Consider the following 14,368-nt stretch of genomic DNA (forward strand, 5'->3'; position numbering starts at 1 on the left):
TCTGCATTTTCTATCATTATGTGACAGAGTCTTATGTCATGACTGTATTAAAGTAAATGAGTAGTCCAAGTCAAGTGTGATGCTCTAGACGACCTCCTCTGTGATCTACAGGGTTACAACAATGTGCTTGTAAAAGTCCTTGTAAAGTACAAAGTAGGCAGTTTGCTATGAAAGTTAATGTTTAGTACTTGTTCTTCCAAGAAATGATAGTTCTGCGAACTGTCAGTTCTTATATGTGTGAAAAATTGGTTTAAACTGGTGTTAAAACAGTTTCAGTTAGTTCATTTTACCTCCTAACATGTTCAGGTTTTGTGCATTTTTATCAGGAAAACCTTGCTCTACAATATTCAATCATTGTATCACTTGCAGTGTTCTGCTGTGAAATTTTACTGTTGGGGACCCTTTAGGATTACAAAAGTGGGGACAAAAAGAAAAAATATGGGGACACAGAAATATTTTTGTAGCAGAATTAAATGTGTGGAAACTAATAACCTTTAACTTGAACTTTTAAACGTGCTTAAACTTCTTACAGTCAGGTTGTAACATTGTTATTAAAACTGGAACATTCAAAAAACTTTTTAACACTGTCAAACAGTTGTCAACATATTTACAAAACTTTGAAAAAATTTATGGTCATTGGACTCCGCATGTCAAAGTACTTGTTCGATAATTAGAAATACCGATAGTAAAGGCGTTTTCTTTTTTACTTTATGCACAATCTGCATGTCATTTTGTTGTTGTCAAACAGTGACCAAGGACATTTTTGAAGCCAATTTTCTTGGAATGTACGTTTAGGGGCAGACTTTTTTCGTAATTGCTAAACGATGTTGGGACTTGGGAAGACTCTGTTGGGTTGTTAATATTATTGTCATATTTTCTAATTTTACTTGCCGGAGGAAAAAAAAAAAAATGGATTTTGTTTTCTTTGGCCTGTCACTTTAAGCCATTTTGATAGGTTCGGAAATTTCCTTGATATCTGATTGGTTGTTATAATCTCAACTTACCAATGAAATAGAGTGTTAATATTAAATAAATTAACCATTGGCTGCGAAATGACGTCATGTCCAATGAAATAGTTTGTTCTGGTTACACATTCACTCGATTACTTTACCGACTTACAAATTGAATCGATTAGTTTTTATTTCTAATTCATGTGCGCCCGCGGACCCATATACAGAAAACGGGTGGGGACAAATATTTGTTTTTTGCGACAATAACACAAGGGCGCATCCACGGCAGAACACTGACTTATGTTGATACTTTGTGTGCAAGGATCAATTCAGTAGAAAAGTCAACAAAATAAAGGGCTTACAGTCACTGAACAAATGAGTTTGCTGCTTAGAGTGTATATTTTTCCCAAAAATATTTGAAAATTTCCCCTCTTGGAAGTGTAGTTCAATTTTAATCAATACCTCGTTTAAATAATTCACAGAAAAGCCAAAAAATGTTGATCTTTGAACATAAACATAACATGTTGATGACAAAAAAAGTTGGAATAATGTTTTTCTCTCTGTGTATGGTGAATTATGGTGTTACAACTTGATTTTGTATGTTACTTGCTTAGCATTGAAATTTCCCCTTTTACACGTGAATTATCCCCCTCTCAGGGGACCCGACCCCTTTTCCCCAAAACTGAAAAAAACACTGACATGATACTCATTGCTATTTTATTTTTTATATCTATTCTTGTTTTAGGGACAGGGACAAGAAAAGGAATGAAACGAAAGTGGGCCAGCGAAGAGAACATATGTTTCATGAACTTTTTTAGAGATGAATTAAGAGAAAAAAAAATGCCATCTGGCTCAAAAATAATGGGGTCCCTAAAAATACTTACCGGAAGAACAGTGGCCCAGATAAGGGCAAGGGTCCATAACATTATTATGGAAAAACAAAAATGGAAAAAGAATTGTTGAACTGTGGAATATGTTTATGCCCCTGGTAGGGTGGCATATAGCAGTTGAACTGTCCGTCAGTCAGTCAGTCTGTCCATCTGGCCGAAAACTTATATGGCCATAACTTTTTCAATATTGAACATAGCAACTTGATATTTATACCCCTATTACAATTGGTAATGGGGGCTATATAGGAGTCACGTTTGTCGGTCTGTCCCGATATTTCATCCGATCTTCACCAAACTTGGTCAGTAGTTGTATGTAGATAATGTCTAGATCAAGTTTGAATATGGGTCATGCCAGGTCAAAAACTAGGTCATGGGGTCACTTAGTATGTTTTAAACTGTAAGTTTGTACGGACCATAGCTATGTTATTTATCGTTACATTTTTAAATGACTCGGTACATTTGTTCACCATCATGGAACGGTGTGTCGCGTTAAAAGAAATTACGTCAATATCTCAAAGGTCAAGGTCACACTTGGGAGTTCAAAGGTCAAATGCTTGTCCGGGCCATAGCTTTGTTTTTTATTGTGAGATTTTAAAATCATTTGGCACATTTGTTCACCATCATTGAACAGTGTGTCGGGCGAAAGAATTACGTCGATATTTCCAAGAACAAGGGCACAATTTGAGTTTAAAGGTAAAAAATGGCCATAATTGAGCTTGTCTGGGCAATAACTATGTTGTTTATTGTGCGATTTTAAAATCGTTGGCTCTTTTGTTCACCATCATTTGACAGTGTGTCGCGCGAAAGAATTACGTCGATATCTTCAAACTCAAAGTTGTAGTTTTAGTTCAAAGGTCAAAAATGGCAATAAATTATCTTGTCTGGGCCATAAATATGTCATTCATTGTAAGATTTTAAAATGACTCTGTACATCAATTTTGTTCAAAGTCATTGGAAGGCTTGTCATGTGAAACAATTCAAGAGTTCAAAGGTAAAAATGGCTATAAATGATAATGGCATAATGATTCTTAAAAAATCGCCATAAATTGTATTATCTTGTTTTGTGAAGACAGCATACAAAATAGTCTGTGTCAATGCGTTATGTGGGGGTATATGTCACGTCTGTGACAAAGCTCCAGTTGGCATGCATGTGCATCTTGTGAAGCTGCACATATTGAGTGGTGAAAAGTGAAGGTCAAGGTAATCCTTCAAGGTTAAATGTTAAATATATTGCTTCTGTCCGTCCGTCTGAAAACTTTAAAATTGGCCATAACTTTTGAGCTCACCTGAGTGCAACATGCTCATGGTGAGCTTTTGTGATTGCCTTTTGTCCGTTGTGCGTTGTATGTCGTCAACATTTTGCCTTGTGAACACTCTAGATGCCACATTTATTGTCTGATCTTCATGAAATTTTGCAGAACATTTGTCACATTGATACCTCGACTGAGTTCGAAACTGGGTCATGCTGGGTCAAAAATTAGGTCACTAGGTCAAAAAAACAACAAAAAAACTTGTGAACACTGTAGAAGTCCAATCTTCATGTAACTTTGTCAAAATGTTTGTCTAAATGATATTTTGGTTTAGTTAAAAATTGGTTCCGGTCCGTTGAAAAACATGGCCGCCAGGGGCGGGGCAGTTTTCCTTATATGGCTATAGAGAAACCTTGTGAACACTTTAGAAGTCAAAATGTTTGCCTAATCATCATGAAACTTGGTCAAAACATTGGTTTTATTTATATTTTGGACGAGTTTGAAAATGGTCCAGATCAGTGAAAAAACATGGCCGCCAAGGGGCGGGGGAGTTTTCCTTATGTCTTTAGTTAAACATTGCTAACACTCTAGAGGCCACATTTATTGTCCATTCTTCATGAAATTTGGTCAGAAGTTTGGTCTCAATGATATCTTAGACGAGCTGAAAATGCTTACGTTTGCTTGAAAAACATGGCTGCCAAAGGGCGGGGCATTTTTCCTTATATGGCTATATATGGCTATAGTAAAATCTTGTTAACACTCTTGAGGCCACATTTATTTTCCGATCTTCATGAAACTTGGTCAGAATATTCATCCCAAAAAATATCGTAGACAAGTTAAAAAATGATGCTGGTTGGTTGAAAAACATGTCCGCCAGGGGGTGGGGCATTTTACCTTATATGGCTATAGTAAAACTTTGTTAACACTCTATAGGCCACATTTATTTTCTTATCTTCATGAAACTTGGTCAGAAGATTTGTCCTAATGATATCTTGGATTAGTTCAAAAATAGTTTCGTTTGCTTAAAAAACATGGCCACCAGGGGGCGGGGCATTTTTCCTAATATGGTTATGTATCATGCTTTACTAAAACATTGTAAACACTCTGTAGGCCACATTTATTTTCCGATTATTATGAAACTTGGTCAGATGATTTGTCCTAATGATATCTTGGATGAGTTCAAAAATGGTTCTAGTTGGTGGAAAAACATGGCCACTAAGGGGGCGTGGTATTTTTCCTTATATGGCTAAAGTAAAACCCTGTTAAAACTCTAGAAGCCATATTTATTGTACGATCATCATGACACTTTGTCAGAAGATTTGTCCCAATGATATTTGGACAAGTTTGAAATTGGTTCCAGTTGCTAAGAAAAACATGGCCACCAGTGGGCGGGGCATTTTTCCTTATATGGACTTATGAATCTTCTTGAAACTTTGTCAGTATATTAGTTTAAATGATATCTTGGATGTGTTTTTCACGTTGACATTTGAAGCTTTAACTTTGTATGATTCTAAATATGTGTCAATGCTGTCAGTTGAATTTTGAAATATGAAGTTTTACATTTTTTGTAGATTAAATAATTTGTAAAATGTTGCAGTTTCGTCAATCAGTTTTATAAGATATTGAGCTTTAGTTATGATGCAGATTGTAAGATTCTTAATATCTTTCAATATTGTGGATAAGTTTTTGAGATATCAAGCTTTGAGTTTTATGCAAATTGTATGATTTTAAAATGTTTTAATGGTGTTGATCAGTGTAATGAAGATTGCATAATTTTTATGTTTTAATTCTGTCTATTGGTTTTCAAAATGAAAGACTTTGATTTTGTAAGTGCACTTTTATCTCCTGAAAGATTCTTTTCTAGTGTTTAGTTTATATTTTAAGGCTGTTTGCAAACTCGAAGTGAAAACAGTTCTATTACAATTTGGTAAGGACATGACATTGCATATCTGATTTTAAAATGTACTTTGCTGGCAACGTGTAATTTTCTGAAATGTCTTAGTAAGACTGTTGTTTGCAATCAAAAGGTCTGTGCTTCAAATACAGGGTAATGCATGTTTTTTGTCCAAATTTATGGCGATTCAGACATTGTTCTATGTAAATTTGGGGTTTGCTTGAAGGTTCAGTCTATTTTTATGTCCCTCACTATAGTAGTGGGGGACATATTGTTTTTGTCCTGTCTGTTGGTTGGTTGGTTTATCTGTTTACGCCAACTTTAACATTTGCAATAACTTTTGCAATATTGAAGATAGCAACTTGATATTTGGCATGCATATGTATCTCATAGAGCTGCACATTTTAATTTTCTGAAAGGTCAAGGTCAGAGGTCAAATATATGTGGCCAAAATCGCTCATTTTATGAATACTTTTGCAATATTGAAGATAGCAACTTCATATTTGGCAAGCATGTGTATCTCATGGAGCTGCACATTTTGAGTGGTGAAAGGTCAAGGTCATAATTCAATGTCATAGGTCGAATATATGGCTTCAAAGCGGCGCAGTAAGGGGGATTGTGTTTTACGAACACAGCTCTTGTTGTTAACTGCCTTTTTAGTCCCTTACCAGTGTTTCACTAAAGTCCGTGTACTTTGGACTCATTTCAAGTTGACATTTGAAGCTTTAACTTTGTATGATTCTAAATATGTGTCAATGCTGTCGGTTGAATTTTGAAATATGAAGTTTTTCATTTTTTGTAGATTAAATAATTTGTAAAATGTTGCAGTTTAGTCAATCAGTTTTATAAGATATTGAGCTTTAGTTATGATGCAGATTGTAAGATTCTTAATATCTTTCAATATTGTGGATAAGTTTTTGAGATATCAAGCTTTGAATTTTATGCAAATTGTATGATTTAAAATGTTTTAATTTGTTGATCAGTGTACTGAAGATTGTATACTTTTTATATGTTATAATTCTGTCTATTGGTTTTCAAAATGAAAGACTTTGATTTTGTAAGTGCACTTTTATCTCATTATGCCCCCCTTCGAAGAAGAGGGGGTATATTGCTTTGCTCATGTCGGTCGGTCTGTCGGTATGTCAGTTTGTCGGTCCGTCCACCAGGTGGTTGTCAGACGATAACTCAAGAACGCTTGGGCCTAGGATCATGAAACTCCATAGGTACATTGATCATGACTCGCAGATGACCCCTATTGATTTTGAGGTCAAAGGTCAAGGTCACGGTGACCCAAAATAGTAAAATGGTTTCCGGATGATAACTCAAAAATTCATACGCCTAGGATCATGAAACTTCATGGCTAGATTGATCATGACTTGCAGATGACCCCTATTGATTTTGAGGTCACTAGGTCAAAGGTCAAGGTCACGGTGACCCGAAATAGTAAAATGGTTTTCAGATGATAACTCAAGAACGCATATGCCTAGGATCATGAAACTTCACAGGTAGATTGATCATGACTCACAGATGACCCTTATTGATTTTGAGGTCACAAGGTCAAGGTCACGGTGACCCGAAATAGTAAAATGATTTTCGGATGATAACTCAAGAACGCTTTTGCCTAGGATCATGACGCTTCATAGGTACATTGATCGTGACTCACAGATGACCCCTATTGATTTTCAGGTCACTAGGTCAAAGGTCAAGGTCACAGTGACAAAAAACGTATTCACACAATGGCTGCCACTACAACGGACAGCCCATATGGGGGGCATGCTTGTTTTACAAACAGCCCTTGTTAAAGATTCTTTTCTAGTGTTTAGTTTATATTTTAAGGCTGTTTGCAAACTCGAAGTGAAAACAGCTCTAGTACAATTTGGTAAGGACATGACATTGCATATCTGATTTAAAAATGTACTTTGCTGGCAACGTGTAATTTTCAGAAATGTCTTAGTAAGTAAGACTGTTGTTTGCAATCAAAAGGTCTGTGCTTCAAATCCAGGAAAATGCATGTTTTTTGTCCAAATTTATGTCAATTCAGACATTGTTCTGTGTAAATATGGGGTTTGCTTGTAGGATCAGTCTATTTTTATGTCCCCCACTATAGTAGTGGGGGACATGTTGTTTTTGCTCTGTCGGTCTGTTGATTGGTTGGTTGGTCTGTTTATGCCAACTTTAACATTTTGCAATATTGAAAGTAGCAACTTGATATTTGGCATGCAAATGCATCTCCTGAAGCTGCACATTATCATTGGTGAAAGGTCAAGGTCATCCTTCAAGGTCAGAGGTCAAATATATGTGGCCAAAATCGCTCATTTTATGAATTCTTTTGCAATATTGAAGATAGCAACTTGATATTTGCCAAGCATGTGTATCTCATTGAGCTGCACATTTTTAGTGGTGAAAGGTCAAGGTCATCCTTCAAGGTCAGAGGTCAAATATATGTGGCCCAAATCGCTTATTTTATTAATACTTTTGCAATATTGAAGATAGCAACTTGAAATTTGGCATGCATGTGTATCTCATGGAGCTGCAAATTTTGAGTGTTGAAAGGTCAAAGTCATCCTTCAAGGTCAGAGGTTAAATATATGTGGCCCAAATCGCTTATTTTATGAATACGTTTGCACTATTGAAGATAGCAACTTGATATTTGGCATGCATATGTATCTCATAGAGCTGCACATTTTGAGTGGTGAAAGGTCAAGGTCATCCTTCAAGGTCAAATATATGGGTCAAAATTGCTCATGTTATGTTACTTCTGCAATATTGAAGCTAGCAATTTTATATTTGACATGCATGTGTATCTCATGGAGCTGCACATTTTGAGTGGTGAAGGGTCAAGGTCATCCTTCAAGGTCAAACGTTATATACGGGGCATTGGGTTTCACAAACGCATCTTGTTGTGTATGTAATTAATTTTGCTTAATTTTTGTGATCCCCCGCCAACAGCGGAGGGATATTAATTTGGCATTGTCCGTCTTTCCGTCTGTCCGTCCGGCACTTTTGTGTCCGGAACCATATCTTGGAAGTGCTTTAGCAGATTTCATTGAAACTTGGTACGAGTATATATATATGGATAAGAGGATGATGCACGCCAAATGGCATTGTACATCCTTGATTAATAGCGGAGTTATGACCCTTTGTATTTGAAAAAAATGCTTTTTTTGTGTGTCCAGAGCCATAACTTGTATCCAGAAGTATAATGGCGGGGGATATCAATTCAACGAATTTGCTTGTTAAATCAGTTTTTATTTTCATGATAATCATTTAGTTCGTACTGCAACTTATGATGGATTGTTACTACTATCTCCAATTATTTGTTTGTCATGGGTCCGTCACCATTTATCTCTTATATAATACTTGAATTGAGCATTTCACAATCTGACAATCATGCATATCATTTATTAGTTTCATAATAAAACGTCTGACAAGGGTCAGATAATTTTAACATATATTGTTGTTATAATTTGTCATGTGTTGTATGAATAAATGACACTTCCATGATAGAGAAAATTTAAATATATTTTTAAAGACATTTGTAAAATGAAAATGAAATAACTATACATTTTACAGTGGCTAGTCGTACGGCTAGACAAGAGGCTAGCCGCACGGCCCCGTACGGGTAGACAATAGGTTTGCCGTACGGCTCTGTACGTATAGCCTTTCCTATGGATATTGTCTAAGTTAAAGACAACCATTTTCAGTGAACTGATAAATTGCCTGTATGAAACCATATATTTATCCATTGTCTGAACGACAATTAAATTATTTGTGTGACTCCATTTCTGAGAAGTACCTTGGCCGTCATTGAATTTCATAATATCGATGCCGCAACTAATTAAAACAGTTTTCACTCCTTACATAGGAAAGTCGTCTTATTAAAGAATCAAATTAGAAACCGATTTAAATTATGTGTGTGTAAGTCAATTTCTAGAACGTAACTTTGACGGCTGTCGTCATTAAATTTCAAAATATCGATGCCGCAACTCTTTAATACAGGTTTTTCACGCCTTAGGAACGTCGACTAATTAATGAATCAAATAAGCAACCGTATGACATGAAAGGAAGCCGTGAAAGATGACGAATTTTTAAAGCGAGATTATACGATTTTTTCAAATATTTATTAATTTACATAAAATGTGTATAAAAAAAAACAACTTATTAAACATATATTTGAACATAAACTTAAATAAAAGTTAAGAAGAACATGTGTCGATATATGCAAAATAAGCCAGATATTAAATTCTGAAATCGAAAATGTATGTACAGTCGAATTCGCCAGCATGTAAATCGTGCATGTACGATGTGAATCTAAATTTAGTTTAACGGTTCATTTTTAGTGTGAGCGTCAGCTAACGCTAATGTTTTTGCAAATCGGTATGTGCGTAGAAGCCTTAAAGGGGCCTTTCCACAGATTTGACATGTTTTGAAGTTTGTCATTAGATGCTTTATATTGATGAATGTAAACAGTGACCCCCGGAATCCTGGAGTAAAAAACGCTTTAGCCTAATGAGCTATCCTGCCAAGCATACATGAGAGGTGTATTCTATACCTGATATAAGCAATCTTCGTAGTTTCACAAATTTAAACGATAACAACAGAACTCTCCAAATTATTCAATCGTTTCGCGTTGCAACGCTCTATAATTTTTAGGTTTTTAAATCGTGAAAAGATGCATATAATGGCTATATTAGACCATGGTTAATGTTCAGTAATACTGATTCCTCACAAATATCATAACTAAAACGAAAATTTGCGAATCTGAAACAACTATTTTCAATTTTGTCAATTTACCAAACCGTGAAAAGATCCCTTTAACTATGACATGGAAAGACAACCACTGTCCGTTGCAGCAGACTACACATTCTACTAGCGTCTGCTAGGAAAGATAACCACCACATTTGCCTGTTTATAGTCCACAACTCACTGGTGCACTGCAGTTGGTGTATATGAGTAATAGAGTTTAACAGCTTGTAAGACGATATTGGCCAGTCTAGTGTTTATCATTGAAAATCTGCACATACTGGCTGCTTTCAGAGAAAACAGGGCTTAATGCATGTCAAATAAGATAAGCCTGTGCATACTGATAAGCTTGTGCAATGCAAACACGCTAAACAAGGACGACATGTCTTATTTTATAATGTTTAAAGGGTCTCTTGTACTGGGATGACAATTTATGCATAAGCATTTAGCCCTGTTTTCCCAAAACGAAGCTAAAAATTTATTTTTTATTAATGATTTAAAAAAAAAACATCTGAACCTGTGCTTTAAGACACACTCTTTATAATTTTGAATGGATTGTGTCCATTCAAAACTTGCAATATAAAAAGCTATAACATAATTTTTTAAACTGAGTTGCGTCTAAACTTATACAACAACGAACACCTACAGTGACGTCAGCGCTTTGATAAATTCCTGCAACCATTTATTCGCCACACGAACACTAACTAAAAATACGAATGCTTCAGTTATAGGCTACTATTCCATCTGTCCGCAACCGCATATCCGCATCCGCAAAAAAATAAAACAAGTAGAAATGCACTGCACTTATTCCATTCATCCGTATCCGCACGCGAATAGGCGTCCGCAATAGAACGCTCAAGTGAGCATTCTTGGGCTACTATTCCATCTATCTGTAAATGTATCCGTATCCGCAAAATATACGGACGCTATATTCCATTTATCCGCATACGTCGAACGTATCTTTATTTTTGTATATGGATAAAACTAAAAATTATAATTATTGAGATAATTATAATGAAGGACAAGCTGCTAAGCGTGAATTTAAGTAGATATAAGGTACAAATCATCGTTCTGTCCGTAAAAGGATACAAATGGTAAATACCTGAAACATCTTCTTTTAGTGCCTTGGCTATGATTTTCCATACATTTAAACTTTAAAGTATAATCAGAGTCACGATATGCAGAACTGCGTTGGTTGTATAATTCCGGGTATTTTTTCACGAATTCGATAGATTTTCAGTTTATTTTTTAGATGACAGCTACTCTCATCGTGCTAAATGCCGTCCGTATCTCGTCCGCATCCGTTTGCGGATAAATGGAATATAGCGTCCGTATAACGATTTTGCGGATACTGACGCGGATACGGATGCGGATGCGGATTGGTGGAATACTAGCCTTATTTTAGGAAAATATGTACGAAATATCTTCGTCACAATCGGCTCGGGCGCTTATTTGTCTTTGCTGCATATTACTGATTAACAGCACTAAATGACAATTCTATACTTTATAAGCCGTACGGCTAGACAATCTCAATAGGAAAGGCTATAATACGTACAGCGCCGTAAGGCTAGCCTATTGTCTAGCCGTACGGGGCCGTACGGTTAGCCTCTTGTCTAGCCGTACGGGACTGTACGACTAGCCACTGCCTTTAGTTATTGGAGGTTCTTATGTATTATACCCAGTCGCAAGTGGTATAGGCTATACTCAAATCTTTTCGTCCGTCTGTTATTGGATACTGTGATGGGTTATGTATCACATTCAATGTTGTTTTTTTTTGTTTATAAGACAAAATCAGATTTTTTTTCAAAATACCTTCCTTTTAACTAATTTGAAAGCATTTTTACAGGTCCATTCTTGCGAAGCAATAATGCAAGTTAAAGAACTGGTTTTACAAGTCCCTATTCGATATTTATGACATAACTATGACTAAAATCTTCAGAATAGTTCAAAGCACGAAATGAATATCTTTCTGTTGGACATGAGGAAGTGGACCGAATATCGATGACTGGATCATTTTCCACGAAGGCACATAAAACTACAGTAAAGTTCCGCTACTTTCAGCTTGGTCTTAATAGCATGTCGGACTTCATAATTAACAGGGTATTTTGTTCTTTATTCAATACTTTGGGACCATGCAATCTTGAAAAATTGCAATTTACAGTGTTCAATGTGGTCTTAATAGCGGTACTCTTCTTGTACTAGGAATCGCTGCGTGTTTTAGTCATTATCTTTGAAATCCTTTTCGAAGCTATCATAAAAAACATTTATACTCGTGTCACGCCAGGGTGACATCACGTCAGGTTTAAACACAATAAGTAAATACATATTGTTATAACGTTTAAATATTCGTTTGACTTCTATTTTTCATTTCAATTTAATAATCCTATAAATGTTTTGTTTTTGGTTGTCATATCTATTTACCATTAACGATCCGCAACTGTTTTACCTTTACGTATCTTTGCAATGAAACTGTTATAGCGACAACTGTTTCATTATAGCTGCTTGCATCACACGGACACCACTGTTATATAATTCAATGATTTCTACAAGGATGATTCTATCCTACATTATCTCAATTGTTTAACCAAGGACATTGTGCTTTTAAAAGTTCCGGCGACTACAAAATCACGCAACAGGAGAAAATAACACGATACGTAGTCAAATAATGCAAAAATTCAAAAAAATATTAAAATAACATTAAACACATATTTAGTTCACCATTGTGTCATTCCCTCTGTAAAATGAATTCGACTCAAAATGTTATTAAATGTATAATGCAAGGAAACCATGCAGAGCGATTCATGCATAGGCCACACAAATACAAACACATCTGATCGTGAGGATTTAATATATAAAGTTTGAGGTCGAGAAGATCTTAACCACAATTCTAATGCGAGTGTCGCAAGATATAACTATGCTCAAGGCCAACTCATTTTTTAGCAAACAATGTTTCGTATTTCAAGTGACACTATCTCAGGGACCCGGTATGTCGGTATCAAGTATCACAGAGTATACATATATAAAAAAATAATTGGGTCATGGGGACCCAGATACGAGGTTTAAAGTAAAAAAATGTATATGTTATTTGTCTGCAGAAATAACTAGATATATTAAGTTTCGAGTTATATATAGGTTGTTGAAGGTAATTCGCATAAAACACGCTATTTTTCAGTTGGATACTAGCATGGGAAAGGGAAGTACCCAACACTCCGGAAATATATCACAGACCCTATAGTTAACCCAGTATGAGTATATATATATATATATATATATATATATATATATATATATATATATATATATATATATATATATATATATATATATATATATATATACTCATGTTTTATTCGTTTTATTATCATATATATCTCGAACAATCAATAAATAAAACAACATTAATAAATCAAATCCTCGCACATGCAAGTAAGATATCCAAAACAGTGGACACATGATACGGTGTAATAATGATGAGACAATTGAATCTGGCATTTACAGTTACTACTAAATAGTGTGTACAAAGGAGTTTAGTGTTTTATTCCTTTAATTATTTTCAAAGAAATGAATATAAAACGTGTTGTAGAATGGTTTTGACAAAATTATGGACAAAGATTTAAATGCAGTTAATAGAACATAAATGTTTATTCTGACTTAAGCATATTAAGCTAATCGTCATTTACATTACATTTACAATAACAGCATGCTTTTGAAGTAAATACAAATCATGCATCACTTCGAAAAAAGTTCAATTTACAATATAAGGAATAAACATGTTTTCGTGAGAATGTTAATATTGTTAATACATAGTGACCACATAATGTCAAATGTAGTTTAATAATAACAACACTTATACTTGTATAGGTCCCTGTCTGTACCAAAGTTCATAAGTGAAAAATATAATTATTAAATGATTTTTTTAAAACAAGAATTACATACATTAATATAAAGTTAGGACATATATAATTGCATAAAGTATATACTTGCATTGTTTTTCATTCGTAATTACAAAATTTTAGAAATATAGAATTGAGTAATACTGACAATGTAAAAGCTGTATGATATAAATGATACCTCTACCTATGCTTCACTTAATTGTAGTTAAGTATAAGTAATATCCTTGTGTTGACAACCTATACTAAAGCAAAACTATAGTTTATGTATAGCGATATGGTTCCTTAGAGTATATAAAGTACAATCATTTTATTTAGAGAGCAATCGATAAGTAAAATTAATAACTCCATCAATACAAACTAGTTAATTTCATTTATCTATATCCCAACATCGACTATCTATGCGAAAAAAATATATAGATGAGCTAGAGGGATATATTTGCTCGTAGGAAATTAAATAATATTGTACGTAGGAAATTAAATAATATTGTTAGCTTTAAAAAACAAATACGACAAAATAACATGTAGTAAATATTATACAAATTTTATGGTAAGTTATTTTTTCGCATTTTTTTTTTCAAATAGTACACTATTTTTTCGTTTCATACATACAATATTATTTAATGTACAATACCTTCAAATTAAAAAAACAACAACAAAATAACTATACATAAAAAACATACACATGTTACATGAACATTCAACAATACACATGTTATACTAGTTGGATGTAATGTTTCAGTAACTAATC

The 14,368-nt window shown here is 34.5% G+C and overlaps 1 protein-coding gene across 43 annotated transcripts in view; it reads left to right on the plus strand.

Moving 5' to 3' along the window:
• Positions 1-8,432, plus strand: part of LOC127837051 (cell surface glycoprotein 1-like) — a 42,474-nt gene extending 34,042 nt beyond the window's left edge. For all 43 annotated transcript variants that reach the window (XM_052363816.1, XM_052363862.1, XM_052363851.1 and 40 more), the window contains one exon: positions 1,696-8,432. In XM_052363816.1, the coding sequence (XP_052219776.1) occupies positions 1,696-1,913 (218 nt within the window). In that variant the 3' untranslated portion in view covers positions 1,914-8,432. The remainder of the gene's footprint in view (positions 1-1,695) is intronic.
• The last annotated feature ends 5,936 nt before the right edge of the window (positions 8,433-14,368 follow it).

The sequence above is a fragment of the Dreissena polymorpha genome, chromosome 7 (assembly GCF_020536995.1).
Source record: "Dreissena polymorpha isolate Duluth1 chromosome 7, UMN_Dpol_1.0, whole genome shotgun sequence".
NCBI classification, from domain to species: domain Eukaryota; kingdom Metazoa; phylum Mollusca; class Bivalvia; order Myida; family Dreissenidae; genus Dreissena; species Dreissena polymorpha.